The sequence below is a fragment of the Dasypus novemcinctus genome, chromosome 14 (genome assembly GCF_030445035.2).
Source record: "Dasypus novemcinctus isolate mDasNov1 chromosome 14, mDasNov1.1.hap2, whole genome shotgun sequence".
Taxonomy (NCBI): domain Eukaryota; kingdom Metazoa; phylum Chordata; class Mammalia; order Cingulata; family Dasypodidae; genus Dasypus; species Dasypus novemcinctus.
The window spans coordinates 72,731,024-72,746,562 of NC_080686.1; the positions used below are offsets into that span (position 1 = coordinate 72,731,024).

General features: G+C 36.4%; 2 protein-coding genes across 4 annotated transcripts in view; one reads left to right on the forward strand and one right to left on the reverse strand.

The window, feature by feature from the left end:
• Window positions 1-2,054, reverse strand: part of NUDCD1 (NudC domain containing 1) — an 89,203-nt gene extending 87,149 nt beyond the window's left edge. Inside the window, exon 1 of the mRNA XM_004457529.5 lies at window positions 1,821-2,054. Coding sequence (XP_004457586.2) covers window positions 1,821-1,938 — 118 coding nt within the window. The 5' untranslated portion in view covers window positions 1,939-2,054. The remainder of the gene's footprint in view (window positions 1-1,820) is intronic.
• A 148-nt stretch (window positions 2,055-2,202) lies between these two features.
• On the forward strand, window positions 2,203-11,423 carry ENY2 (ENY2 transcription and export complex 2 subunit). Of its 3 annotated transcripts, none has more exons than XM_004457528.4 (5): window positions 2,203-2,226; window positions 3,798-3,874; window positions 7,302-7,372; window positions 8,736-8,810; window positions 11,155-11,423. In XM_004457528.4, the coding sequence occupies exons 2-5, from the start codon at window positions 3,807-3,809 to the stop codon at window positions 11,229-11,231; spliced, it is 291 nt and encodes a 96-aa protein (XP_004457585.1). In that variant the 5' UTR covers window positions 2,203-2,226; window positions 3,798-3,806; the 3' UTR covers window positions 11,232-11,423. The 3 variants fall into 3 exon arrangements, with proteins under 3 accessions (XP_004457585.1, XP_004457584.1, XP_004457583.1); XM_004457527.4 differs by lacking the exon at window positions 2,203-2,226 and adding an exon at window positions 2,236-2,328; XM_004457526.4 differs by lacking the exon at window positions 2,203-2,226 and adding an exon at window positions 2,258-2,400.
• The last annotated feature ends 4,116 nt before the right edge of the window (window positions 11,424-15,539 follow it).

The window sequence follows — 15,539 nt, forward strand, 5'->3', positions numbered from 1 at the left end:
TATATATGAAAAGCCCACAACTAACACTCAAATGGAGAGCTGAGCAGAGACTATCTGAGATCATCTTAAACCAGTTTATAGCAAGCCAACCAAATGTATGAGAAAGTACAGCCAAGATAAGCAAAGCACCTATCCGAGCTTAACTGACCAAAGATGCATTCATGAATCCAGCTGTCTTAGTTTCCCAGGGCTGCCATAACAGAGTGTCACAAACTGGATGGCTTAAAACAACAAAAAGTTATTATCTGGAGGCTTGAAGTCCAAAATCAAGGTGTCAGCAGGGCCATGCTCCCTTTCAAATCTATACAGGAGAATTCTTGCTTGCCACTTCCTGGCTTCTGATAATTATGGACAATCCTTGCTATTCCTCAGCTTGTGTCAGCATACCTTCAATCTGTCTCCACGTTCCCAAAGCCTTCTTCTCTCCTGCATCTGTGTCTCCTCTCCCCTTCTTATAAGGACACTAGTCATACTGGATTAAGGGCCCACCCCACTCCAGTATTACTTCACCTTACTTTAATTAACTCCATCTACAATGATCCTGTTACCAAGTAACAGTTCTGAGGCATTGAGGGTTAGGACTTCAACATAACTTTTTGGAGGACACCATTTAACCCATAATACCAGTCAAGACTAGGAAAATCACCCAACTGACTGTAGTCTTGATAGTGATGATAACTACTTATTGTTTAAACCACTAAGATTTTGGTGGTTCTTCATCGCAGCATTAGCTAACTATACAAGGTGATACCATTTACTGAGTTGGCCAGAGCGGAAGAAACACAGGTGAGGAAAGAACAGCGGTGAAAAGAAGTATCAAAATCATTTTCTCTCACCCTGGTCAACTCCGACATATCTTTTAAAGCTCAGTTTAGATATCAACTGCTCCAGGAAGCATTCCCAGATTCCTCAGGTTGGTTTAGTAAAGATTCTGAAATGCTACCATTGTAATTTGTATATATCTCCATTGCCGCCCTTCTACATTGTTTCATAACTCTTCTTCTTTAAGTAGAAAATAGCGCTTTTATGTTACTGGTTGTGTCTTCTTATAAATCTTGATAATATCAATGTGTAACACAAAACATGCCATCCATAGATGTTTCTGCATAAATGAATTGATTAGTTGATACTGTCTACTAATTCTACACCAGTACTTCGCAATGTGTGATCCACTGACCACATGCATCAAAATCACCAGGGGTGTGTATTAAAAATGAAAACCTCTAGGCTATCCTTTTTTTACACTGTAAAGACAAGGATAAGTATATCCTGGTTAGTTACTGATAAACAAAACAAGTAGTATACATGTACATACTAAATGAGGTTTTTCTCAAAATTTCCTAAAGATATTCTCTAAAATGAAGTCCTTAGTCTGACAGATCCTGCTCTGAATAGGAATGGGGTTTCTCTTCTAAGAAAGGGATCACCATGAAAGGAAATGGAACTGGGGATTCTCGATGGAGGTGCAGTCCCTCAATGCACACGTTAACAGTGGATGTTCCTGGACGGAAGGCCAGTCCTGAGCTTTCCTCGCAGCAAGCACCCGGCCGAGAACCGAGGGGAGGCAGAAGCTCAAACAGTGCCCGTGTGCGGGACAAGAGCCCAGGAGGCCCAGCGGAAGGCTGGCCCAGGGTCCCGCTAACAAAGGGCTGCGTTAAAGCAGCTCCTACGGGGTCTGGGGATGAGCGTCCTTCTCCAGGGGCTCGACTACGATAGCCTTACTTTCCGGGTCAGGGAAGGAAGAAATTGCGGGAAGGGCCGGGACGATAGCAGCAGAAAGGGGAAAGGACAGAGCGTGAGGGGTTGCCGCCGCTTCCCACCTGCATCAAGTTCCAGCTGGTAACAAGGCAGCGGTTCGAGGGAGAGCTTGTAACCCTCGAAGCGGGGGTCCAACAATGGTCTCTTCACCCGCAAGGAGCAATTAGCCGCCACCTCCATCGCCAGCCCGCGGTCCTAGCGTGAGAATAAAGATCCTGTTGAAAGGTGCGCGCTACACTCGTCGCACGAAGGCGGGGAAGTGGCGAGATTCCCATCCCAGACAACATTGCGGGTGCAGTATGCCTTCTGGGAAATGTAGTGCCCATGAGAAAGCTGTTCCTGTTGCATGACGGGTTATGTAGTTTTCCGTATACTTCGCGTCCCCGCGACAGCCGAGGCTGGACTCTCTTACCCGGAGGGCTGAGCGACCAGGAGGTGGCCCGCGCTGGTTAAATTCTTACATTATAGGTAGGGAGGCGAAGCCCCGCCCCGGAAATGCGTGTGCTAGCTTTCTGTGTGCTTAGGTGCCCGAGCTACTGAGGGTCTAAGTCCGGGCAGCCGAAGAGTGTGGTAGGTAACGGTCGTCAGCGCAAGGGTCATTTCGTCGCTGGGAAGGGACGGCCCTCGCCCGCGGTGATGGTGGTGAGCTATGCCCGTGGTCCTTAGGGCCGGGACCCGGGCCCAGCCCAGGCTCCTTTCGATGTGCTGTCTTTCGTTAGCTTCCCGACCCGCACTCGCGGGCCTGTAGGGTTCTCCGGCTGGGAGTGCTACCGGAGTTGGCCTGAAGCCAGTCCTCGCTTTGTTTTCTGGCTCCTCCCCTCCCGCCTCCTGCTGTCTCCGCCCCATTCTATTTTCCCAAAGAATGTCTGAAGTGGGAGGGATCCCCGAGCGCGCTCGTTTTACCAGTGGGAAAACTGAGGCCTTTAGGAATGAAGTGACTTGTCCAAGGTCACTATCCGTAATTTGGAGACGAAGGCGAGATCAAGTTCAGTGTTCTAGGAAGGGTACTGACAAGAACTTGTTTTGAAAATGTTAGCTCTACAGAAGCAGACGTTTCCTAGTCCTTTTTCAGCAACTCTTTTTCTGTCTCCCCCCGCAAAAAAAAAATCCAACTTTGAAAACTCCTTGCCAGTTTTAGTTTTCATATGAGCGAGGGAGGTAAAACATGAGTAGTCTCAAGTTAGTGACGGACTGAGTGGGGAAATAATAGCTTATTGTAACTTTTTTTAAAACTTCTAAATGTCTCGTATGCCTTGGAACCTAGCCTTCCTTTCTACACATTTTTTTTTTGTCTGGTTTTGTTTTCGCTTTTTATTGAAAAAGTTGGCAATTAGTTTTGCAATTTGTTTTCCCTATTTCACAACAACAAACTTTAATAAAGAGTAAAAGTATTCACGTGTACATTTATTTTTATTTACAACTAGTTCAGCAGTTGTAAATGTGGGTACATCATAGTGTGAAGAGTGAAACACACAGAGCCTTTTCTGGGAATTTCATTTTTCACCAAGAGTGATTAATCTTTTCTTTAATTTTAGGTTGGATGTCTTCCCCAAAATTTTGAATATAGTTAAGGTGCATACATGATCCATTGTCAGTACAAATAAAGTGTTTGGGGCTTCTGGGTTCACAGTCTCTGATTTCAAATTCTGCCTTCACCACTTTCTAGCTTGTGCCTCAGTTTTCTCATCTGTAAAATACAAATTATGTTAATGACATGTCATTCTGGGAATTAAATGAAGTAAAAACGCAGTGCTTAAGTTAGTACCAGACATAAATGCTTAATGAATGTTACCATTATCAATATCCAAAGACTCATTAATAAAGGGATTATGGGGGTGAAAGTTATAAAGTGAGTTCATCAGAATGACTGTTTGGAATGTGATACATAATATTAAGAGTAATGATATTGTTTACAAATATTGATGAAATTTAGCAGCCCCTTCAATTGATAGAATATTAAAGTAGGATGATTGCCTAAAGTATTCAACAGAAAATTCGATGTAACTGTTTTATATCTGAAAATAAATGTTGATGTCCAGGTTAGCAAGATGAACAAAGATGCGCAGATGAGAGCAGCGATTAACCAAAAGTTAATAGAAACTGGAGAAAGAGAACGGTAAGTAGTAGATTGTGTTAATAAATTACATTTAATTTAATATCTTTAAATTATAGTATCATTGTAAGAATATAAATGTCAAGGAAAGAAAATGATGTCAGTATAAAGCACTACAGAAAATTTCGATTATCAAAATCTTCCATTTATAACATCTATAAAAAGATAATATAAGTCTGTACAATATTGTAAGACTTAAGAGGGGAGGGAGTAATGTAGAAAGATGAGCAAGAAGTGACTCTTGAGAGAATATATAATCTAATAGAGATGAAAAATACATACCCAAATAACTATAACTGAACACAGAATGTTCCCTTGGTTTTAACAGAGAGACAGCATGACAGAACCAGTTTCAGTTACCAAGCTCTTTGAGCCTCAGAGTAGCGTGTGCTCTTCCTGTTCTTTGAAAGTCTTCCTCCTTACCATCATCATTAGCTAACTCCAGTGCATCTTTCAGATCTTAATTTAGATATCACCTTTTCTAGGAAATCTATCAAGTCCCAAATACCTGTTCTATTTTAGGATTTGATCACATTGTATTGTAACCACCTACGTTGCCAATTTATATCCTCCAATAGAATATAAATTTCTTTGGGAGCATAAACACCATTGTATACCCAGCATTTAATGCTGTGCCTGGCAAATAACTGGCCAAATATTTGGAGAATGAACAGGTTTGAAAGTACAAAGGAGAGGAGAGGGAATTGATGTAATAGTATAGTAAAAGTGTGTGTAAAGGACAAGAGGAATCTTTCAAATCTACCAGTGATATAAGGGTATCTTGGAAAGGTATCAGAATTGTAAAAGAAGTACCTTAACTGAGGCAGAAGGATTAGCAGTTTTCCAGATCAATAAAGGGGAAAAGACATTCTATTCTAGGCAAGTAGAACAAAATGTATAAAGTCACAAAGGTTTGGTAGAACATGACAATGTTCTGGGAAACTGCATAAAATATGAAAAAGAGGGTTGTGTGAAGGCTGTGTAGCTGGAACAGTGGACAAGAGTCAGATCATAGATCTTTGTATATATACAATGTAAGAGAGTATGGACTTTATATGAGTCAGAATTCTTTTATTGACAGTAACAGAAACTGAGCTCAGAAATGGATTAACCAATGGAAATGTATAAGCTCATATAACTGAAAAGTCCAGGGCTGTAAGATGCTTCTGGCAGAACTAGGTTCTGGCACTCAAAAATTGTTGCCAAGAATATCTTTCTTTTTCTCTCACAGCATCCTTTTCCTCTTTGTTGGTTTTATTCTCAAGCAGGTTCTACCCACAAGGTGGCAGAGATGGCCACCAGCAATTCAAAATTTGCATCCTTCTGGCTCATACTACCTTCTTACCAGTAGTTTCAGCAAAGGACCTAGTTTGACTGCAATTTCACTTATGTAATAGGCCAGTTATCATCAACCTTGCCTGGTCCATTTCCATCCCTATAATGCTACTCATCTATGTACACTGAGAGTGGTGGAGTGTTTTTTCCATCAAAGAAAGCACAGGAAAATGGGTGGCAGGGTTTGCAAAAACTTGCTGACTTTGGGTGGTGGGAGTTGTTAAAAGATTTAAACAAAGGGAATGACTAGATCACATTTGCATTTTAGGAATCTTATTCTGGCAGTGTGGAGGATAGATTGAGAAGGGGCAAGATGGTGGAAACATAAGTTAAAAGGTTAAATCAAGTTAAAGATAAGCAAAAGCAGCACAAATGGAAAAATTTTTTTTCCTCAAATATAGAATCAGCAGCCTTCAATATGAGGAATGAGGAAGAAGAAGGCAACTAGAAGAATGCCTTGGGTAACTGTGAGAATAGTATTGCCAGTAATTAGTTTAGGGTATTATTTGTTGTTTTCAGTTCACACATCTCGTAGTTACAGACTTTCTACCATATGCTGTGTCTTCTCAAGCTGCTGGAGGTTCAGTAATGAACAAAATGGAGTCTGTGCTTTCATGTATCTTACATTGTAACAGGAAGACAAAATAAATACATTTGTAACATGTCAGATAAGTGCTAGGAATAAAAATAAAGTGGAGAATGGGTGTGTTATTTTGATCCTGAGATAGAACTTTGCCTGGCACTTTTAAAGAATATGTGGAAGCTTGAGACTGAGTAAATTAGATGAGAAAGACAGGTGATAAAGTTAGAGGGGTAGCCGAGGAAGGGACAGACATGTAGGATCTTTCAGTATAGTAAAGACTTGGAATTTTATTCTGAGTAAATTGGGAAGCCAGTGGAAGGTTTTGAGAAGTGACAGGAAAATGGAGTATATAGGATCATAAGCAGGAGGACAAGTTAGAAATCCGTTGCAACAGTCCAGGTAGGAGAAGATGGTAAATTGAACTAAGATAGTAATGGCACGGGTGGTGAAAAACATTTGGATTCTAGATAATATATTTTAAACCTGGAGCCAGTAGGATTTACTGATGGATTGAATATATAATGTTAACAAAAGAGCAATGTCAAGGATGCTGCCAAGGTTTCTAGCCTGAGGAACCCCATTCTGAGAATGAGAGCAGATTGAAGTGGGAGGCAACTAAGAGGTGAATTTGGGCCATATTAAAGTCAAAAGACCAAATTAAGTATCAAGATGGAAATGTCATTTAGTGGATGCGTAAGAATATTGATACAGAAGTAGATTTGCAGGAAAGAGAACAGGTTTGGTTTGGGACATGACATGTTTAAGCAAAGAAATTAGATTATTTAAGATTGAGAATTTCTTGGGATGGATATGGCAGAATACTAAGGAAATATTTGATTACATCCATGATGTCATTGGTTATAACATACACCATTATTTTATTTACCACTGGGGGAGGGGGAGCAGAAAAACACTGCCAATTAAGTTATGATAGGCATGGCAGTTACTGAATTGTGGGGGAAGGGGTTCTTAAATCCATGAAATACCATATAGGCAAGTATAACTTGGAAGGGTCAAATAGGCTGGGATAAAGGAAAAGGGGAGTCTAGGAGGTTAGAGAGAAATATAATGGGGAAGTAAAGAGCTAAAAGGGTAAGAATGTGGTCAGAGAATGCATGTGGAATTTGAAGATTTCAGTGGGGCAGCTGTTCCAAGCTTAGCTAAAAGCCTTTAGATGGTTTATGAGAATCATGATTATATATTTCTGTTAGTAGAAGACAATAGAAAGTAGGTAGGAAGACCAAAGAACAGGTAAAGCATTTGAGAAGTATTGTTACCTCATCCATTTCATTTAATTTTACTGATGGCTGAAAATGAGGCCCAATGTTTGAATAACTTGCATAAGATCAAAGAACTATTTAGTGATAGAACCAAAGATAAGACCACCTTTAAATTAAAGTTGAGTGACTGGAAGGCAGGAAATTTTTAAACAGTTGAAACCTTTGCTTCAGACATTCCTGTCTAAGAGATTGTATATTGTTGCAGTTTAATTTGAAAATACTTTTTCAACAGCCTCAAAGAGTTGCTGAGAGCTAAATTAATTGAATGTGGCTGGAAGGATCAATTGAAGGCACACTGTAAAGGTAATCAGTTTAATTTAGAAGATAACCTAATTCTGTTACTCTGAACTGTGTTGGTTTGGGGTTCACTAGGGAAAAAAAACAGTATTTTAAGTTCTACTGAGTATTCTAGCTTAATATTAAACACATAAGAAATTGAGTTTTGTAATAGTGGTTTCTCTTTTCTCGGTGATATATATAGACCTAATTCCTAATTATTCGTTAATTATGTCTCTGTTTCTCTTAAAGCAAATGAGGCAAGAGTACTTGCTTATGATTTCCTCTGGCATCAAAATAGGGGATCCCATGTTTTTCAGTGTACTTACTCAAAGTGAAATATTAATATTCTTAACATGTTTTAAATAACAAATTGAGCACTTTAAGGTTGGCAGACTTTAGAGTAATTATATCCCTCCTGTTTCTGAACAGTGCTCTTTTAAAAAAAATTCATTTTTAAAAGCTCTTAGAGAATTGCATTTTTAAAATGTAAAATGGAAGCTTTTTAAATCGTTAGATATTGGTAATGATACCACTTGATAGGTTATATATGTCTCTAAGATGAGCCTCCTAACTTTCAGCTTTTGGTAAAATGGAATTGTGACATTTTTAATGAAATCCCATTGTATTGTAATGAATTCTACAAAGAATGTTACTAGAGACTGCTAAGAACAGTGACTGCAAGAAGATAATATGGTAATGCAGTGAATACATTCTAAAAAGTTTTGGAGTCCTGCTGACCTTAACAAATAAAGGACTAGAGCTGGATTTCAACTTACTTTGAATAAGTTATTTAATCTTTAAGCCTCAGTTTCCTTACCTGTGAAGTGGGGAAAATACCTAGTCCATTAGATTATTAGGAAGATGAAATGATCTAAAATACCTAGCATAATATGGGTCCAGTAAGTGTTAATTCCTTTTCTTCTTCTAGGTCTTTTGACCGAGCCTAGAGAAGAGGAGTGACAAAGGTGTTATTCTACATTTTTAGATTCAAATAATAGCTTCTTGTCGCTCTACTTAGTTAAGAGCTAGTGAGTTTTTAGTGAAAAAAGAAAAAAGATCTGCCCCAGTATAAGAGTTTCCAGCTTTTCATAAGCATTAGATTTGAACATTATAATTCACATTCATTCTAAGTGTTATAATTATTTAAGTGGCAGGTTATTTAGCTGAAAAATGGACAGATTTTTTTTTTGATCTGGAGAATACTAAATATGTTTGTAAGGTTGAACTAATTTTCATTAGAAAAGAAAAAGAGAAGCATTTATGTATTTATTTATTTAAGAGGACCAGTATACACTCTAAAAACATGATCTTAACTCTTCCTCTATGAAAATCTTTCTTACAGATAATGATTTTAAATGATATGATTTGTTTTTTGCTTTTGCATAAGAGGTAATTAAAGAAAAAGGACTAGAACACGTTACTGTTGATGACTTGGTGGCTGAAATCACTCCAAAAGGCAGAGGTAAGGAATACAAATTGTGTAAAAGGAAATGTGCTAAAGACATGATTTTTCTCCCTCTTGCTGGTTCATATTATCTTTTTTTTTTTTTTTCCCAAGGAAAACACCCCTTCCAAAATTATTTGGATACTTGTATTTCATCATGTGGGAAGAGTTGTAAATACCTACTTGCCTCTCTAGCGTGGTATTGAGTAGCACATATGTATAAAATGTTTTTGTACCCTTAAAACATGTAAGATGATATTATTGACATGGATAATTTTTAAAATAAGGGTTCTGTAGAGGCACATATTACCTGAAGGTAGAATTTATTAACTTTAACATACGCCTGCCTCCAAACAGCTTGAATATTTAATAATTCAGTTTTTCTCCAGCCCTTGAGCCATTGCTCTGCCATCTCTTTACGTATTTAAAGTAAACCAAGCTCTGTCTTCTTGAATGTCTAATTAAGAATTTGGTAGCTCCATAACGACATGTTCAGGTTATCCATATTTAAGACTCAGGATGCAACCACTTCCTTAATTTGTCCTTTTAATGCTTTGTTTACAGAAGTCAAAGGAAAGGAAATATTAACACTGATGATATTCAGTAATAAGTCATGAACTACATCCTGCTGTTTCCTCAGATGTAGCTACATTGTTTTCATTTATTTTTATAAAGTTCTTTTTTATAGGTAAGTTGAAGCAGATAGATAGGTGGCCCTAAGTTGTTTTCTTGCAATTGCAGGGTAAAAAGTAAATAAATTGGAAAATTGCTACTAGAGAAACACTGATTCCCTGAATCTGCTGGGAAGAAGCTATGGAATTCCATTGTCCTTTTCAGCCATCTTTTTAGACCTGTGGCAATGGCACTCGTCACAGCTGAAAAATAGGACTTTTTCTTGAAGCATAGCTCAGATATACTTGTGAATTCATGTTTAAAAATAATTTTTAAAATTTCCCTTCAATAAATTATGCTTACTCTGTTAACATATATAGGAACTGGTTATGCAGGTTAGGTATTATCTTCTGCTTCTCCTTCAACACTTCTATCTTATGCATTTCAGTCTCTTGCAGCTACCCTCCTAGAGAAAGGGCAAATAAAGGAAAGAAATGTAAATAACTCTCTTCTTTTGTATTCTTAGTCGACTTTTTATTGTCAAGAGTAGAAGTTTTACTTATTTTTTAAATTAATATACAGTAAAATTGCCTTTTTTTTAGTACATTCTATGACTTTTAACACATGTATAGATTCCTATAACTACACCAAAATCAGAATAGAGTACAGGTTATCTCCTGAATGGACTCTCTCAAGTTATCTCTTTATAGTCACACTGTACCCCTAACCCCCAAGGCATCTGGTCTGTTCTTGGTCACCATCCTTTTGATTAAAAGTAAATGTATTTTTAATATACATATTGAACAGATTTCCAGAGAACTTGAACTAATTACGTAGTCTTTATTTCTATGTAGGCTTAAACCAGTTCATAAAGAGGAATATCTGTCTTATGATTTGTGCACTAATTTTTTAATTCTTTATAGAAATATTGAACTGTATCTGAAGTTTTCCATTCACCTGGGACATAAGAAAATACATTAAATGTTTTAATCAATTCCTTTTTGTCTTTATTTATTTGTAGCCAGGAATGGAGAAATAATAGTGCGGGTTTATTTATTGACATTCGTTGTTAATTAAAATTTCAAAATATAAGTTTTTTTTCTTTTTTAGTTAAATACTCTGAATAGATTACACAGTCACATGGTTGAGATTTTTAAAAGTAAATGTTTAACAGATATCGCAACTGTTACAGTTTGTTGAGCATCTTTTCTGGGTCAGAGAGTATGTGCATTCGTAATTTCAATAAAATATTGCCAAATTACCTTCCAAAAATGGAGCTAGTTTACATTTCTTCCAGTTAATATGAGAGTGCCTGTTTTCCCTCAGTCTCAGCAAAACAGTATATTAAACTGTACAGTGATGAGGTCAGCCCTTTTCTCTAAGAGCATTTCTCTAGTTTTTGTTTTTTTGACTTGGTGTATGGTAATTTTCACTAAGCTTAAATTGCGATTGCATCAAATTTACCAATCTGTTAAAACCTCCGTTTATAAAGTCCTTTGCTACTCCTAGTTTAAAGAATTTTCCCATGCTTTTTTATCATCAGAGTGCACTGTATTTAGGTATTGGATACTTGATTAAAATAATGTATTATTATATGCACTTTATTTTTTCAGATTCCTTTACCTACTTTTTATTGAAGCAAGAGGGTTATTTATGAAAGACTTTTATTGGCAATCCCAAATAAAATGTCAAATCTCAAATTGGCATGTATAATTGGAATCTTCCTTACTCTTCTATTTTTATATTTCAGCTCTGGTACCTGACAGTGTAAAGAAGGAACTCCTACAAAGAATAAGAACATTCCTTGCTCAGCATGCCAGCCTTTAAGATTGAATTAGATCGTGTTGTTCTATGGTTTTATTTCTGGAAGTGAAACTTGCCATAAATTAGAAATCAGTTTCCCCAAATAAAATCCTTTTTTGTATGATGGTATACAGTTTTCGGTAATGATGTATACATTGTATTGATTTTTTTCCCTAAATGTGTTATTTTAATAAATATCTCATGAATGAGTTTGAAGTTTGTTTGGCTTTGGAGTAAATGGGATTTTATCCTAACTACTTTGAACAGATTTGTTGAGAAAGTCAGCAATTAATATAGCATAAGTATTTTGTATGTGCAAATCTTTGTGCTAACTGAGGAGAATACAAAGAAGTAAGCAGCCTTTCCTGATTGTTTGGATATAGTTTATTCCTTTTTAATTCCTATAATATCTTATAAGTTTTTAATGTTCCAACTTGTACTACAGTTATTTGAATATTTCTTTGTATTGTGTTATAAACTCTGAGGGTTAGGACTATTATTCATCTTTATGTGCCTTCCATTATACCTCAAAGAATTTATCATCTAGTGTAAGAGAGCCCATTAGTAAATTGGCTCCATACCATACTCCTCCCACAAGTTCTTCTTTGAACTGAACATTGAAACAATCTTTTGGTTGCATCCCCTACATACTAAAGTTAAGAGAGAACATAATGGAAAATAATCTCTATCCATTATCTTTGCTCTAACATCAAGATGGCCAAACCCAATGGACTCTTTTCTATTTTTATGTGACCTCTGCTAGAAAATAAGAATGCTGATTATCCCAAAACCTGGAACTTTCTTCCCACTGTTCTCATTGTTTCTTCTATTTATTGTGCAGTACCTTTTCTGTATGGTACTTTAAAATAATGGGCCCTCTGCCAGATTAAGTAGATATACATTTCTTGGGTAAATCCCAAGAGAATTGGGTCAGACCATGACTTCAAATACCAGCAGATTGATAAATGCTTAAACTGCATCTCCAAACTAGACTTGAATGCAGCCACTTCATTCATACACCCAGCTGCTATGGATCAGCTTGGACGTCCCACAAGCACCTCTCAAACTAATCATATTTTTTAAAATTACTTTTCCCCCACCATTTGCCTCTACTGCATTATCTTTCTGAATGGAACCTTGCATACAGATTAACTGAAGATAGGGATATGGCGTAAGAGTGTACATTTCTGAAAAGCCCCCCAAAATACATGTTACTGATAGAGGGCCATTTTGTGTATAACAAGGCTGTAAATTGTCCACCACCTGGCCTATTAACTGCTTTTGCTCAAGTCTAGATTATTGTAGCAGGCTGTTCTGATATTTCCTTTCTCTAGTCCCATGCCACCTCCAATATCTCTTCCATACTAATACCTAGTTGGCCTTAGTAAAATAGAAATCTGGTCATTATATTCCCCTACTTGAAATTTCTTAAAGGCTCTTACTAGTTTGTGGGATAAAACTCAAGCTCAGTGCAGAACCTGGGCCCTTACTGATTTATCAACTTATTTCTCTAGTTAGTCTAAAGATTTGCCAAAAATATCAAGTGTTTCATCCCTAAATACCTTAGTAAATCCATCAACCTAGAAAGCCCTTTCCATTTAATTCCTATCTTCTCTTCAAAATTCAGGTTGGGTTGTTAAAATATTCTAACACTTCCCCTTCTGATTTTGATTCCCCATCACTCACTCTATAAAAAGCACTGTGTATAGTTTCTCTTTAAAACAGTGGTTCTCAAAACTTTTATGTACATCTCTTTGAGAGGGTAAAAAATACGACTTTTTAACTTTATATTCCTATTTTTCCAACTAATTTCTCAGCATGCTGTAAAAAATGTTTATGGAAGAATAGGTGAGGAAATGAATAAGCCAGTGAATGAACATTTTAGGGACACAACCTTGGTACAATACAATTAAGTGTAGTTGAGGGAGGGTTTTACATTAATTTTTCATTTTCAAGAGGTACAGCTGTATCTTTATGCTCAGTTTAAATCTTAAGTCATCTTCAAACCAACTGTACATAATTGTATAGTCTGAACCTAAGACATACACAACAATCACAAAGCCTACACAAAAATTTTGTTTCACATCACCTCATATAAAGCAATGATCTAAAGTAATGAGAGTTATACACATCATTTTATTGCCCATTATCAAAAAGGAAGCAATCTTAAGGGATACATAGAAAGAGTGGGGAACAATGGATAGTTCTTGTTTCATAATACCATATACAGGAGCAAACCAAAAACTGTTCCTGAAGGTCCTATTTTATTTTGTTATATATTTTTTTGAGGTACAGGAGATTGAACCCAGGACTTCATGTGTGGGAAGCAGGTGCTCAATCACTTGAACTACATCCACTCCCTGAGTTGCTATTTTAATAGCTCAAAGAGAAGATGGAAAAATGAAAATCAAATTATTATGAAAATATTTTGAAATGCAACAAAAATAGCTGAACTGAAAATGCTTGTGTTATTAAAATTAATGTAATAAATAATAAAAGAACTAAAAAACATTAAAATGTTAGTTCAAAGAACTCCCCAATTTCCACCCCCCACATTTAATTTTTTTTTACATCTTGAAAATACCTCATTTTGCATATAGAACAATTTATGTCAAACCATCTTTGTGAACATATTGACACATCTCTGATTTATGTGACATAAAAACACCTTTAAAAATTTTGAGCTCTTTCATTCTCAATGTTGGGAATTCAATAGATTACTGTTCCATAACTGCAGTAGGTGAATAAAATACTAATTAGGGTTGCTGTAATCTCTTGAATAGGATTAAAGAAGATTCAACTAAATTATTTATGTACTCACTTTGCTTTGGCATTACAAGTGTATCATTTCTTTGAGCAATGCCAAGGCAGGGTCTGGGTGATGCTGGGGATCAGTAATCAGATATGAGACTTTCATAACTTGATAAAAGTCTCTGTCCAATTCAAGAGAATTGTGACAGCTGCCTAGTAGCTGCTGTTGGAAGGAAGCCAGTGTGTTGGGTTTTTTTTTTTAACTCTTCTTGAAACTGGCTATCTCATGTTACTCGGTGACTTTATAAAACCCCTCATATTTACCATTAGGAACCACACAAAAGTCGTTGGATGAATCTACCAAGAAAACCAACAAGTACAATTAGATGATTCTGGTTCTAGTCTCATCCATGATACTGAATTACCAGGTAAGACTGACTCTTCTGTCTCAGTTTTCTCATCTGCATAATAGATCTGATAAGGCAGAATTGAAGGAATTAAAATAATAAATACAACTATAAATACAATTAATAGCATAATTGTAAAAGGCTTCTGGATTCTATGTAAAGAGATTCATACCATTCCTAGAAAGAACTAAAAATATGCAAACATAGATTATGTTTTCTAAATTTATATAGATAAATTAATTACTTATGTGGAGAATAGTCCCTTACATTTTTCAGAAATTTCCAACTAATTACCAAGAAGGTGCCCATAAAAATAAAGACCAACATAATTCGAACAAGGAATAAAAGTTAACTATCATAGCAGGGATTGCTGAAGTTTTTTGCCTTCATTCTAAACTTCTCTATGACATGGATTACATCCCATTCATCTTTTGATCCTCAGTGCTTAACACAGTAAATGTTTGATAAATTCTTTTTAAAAGAATGAATAAATGAAAGGCAACAGAAAAAGAAATTTGGCTTTTCTTTTATTTGGCTTTACTTTTATGGTCTGTTTATTCCAGATTTCAAATTGTATTTGGCTATTCTGGTTACTGGCCAGCAGAGTGCACTTGGAGCCTGTAATTTGGTCCTCTCTGGAGTCCTCTGTAATGAATTGTGTTAACATTTCAACATCCCCAATTCCAGTTCAGGCCAGCCGTCCTTTTCAAGATGAAAGTGTTATTGAATTAAAATTTTATATGAGGGTTTCAGAATGCACTTCTGGTATGAATTTAGATGAAGCTATAGTGAGATGTAGATGCTGTTTTACTGGGGGCATTTTCCAAAGCCAGTTCAGTATTTTAGGCAGCAAGTTAATTTAAGTAGCGTAGACCACTACTGAAATAGTCATATTTTGGTTACTTTATCCAAAAGAGAGAGAGAGAGAAGTATAGCAAATTTTTAATACAAAGTTAAAGAATTTCCAGTGTTATTTTCCATCTTTATGCTCCTTTATCATAAAAAATCTCTCTAAAAGGGAATATTAGTATTTTCCTTTTTCATACTATGTCACTTTGTTAGAGAAAGGGAAAGAGAGTATAAACAGAGCATTTTACAGTGACAGAACCCTGGGGACTTTCAATGAATGTTGGTGTATGATGACAATGGTGATCAAAGACATTAACAAGGGCAG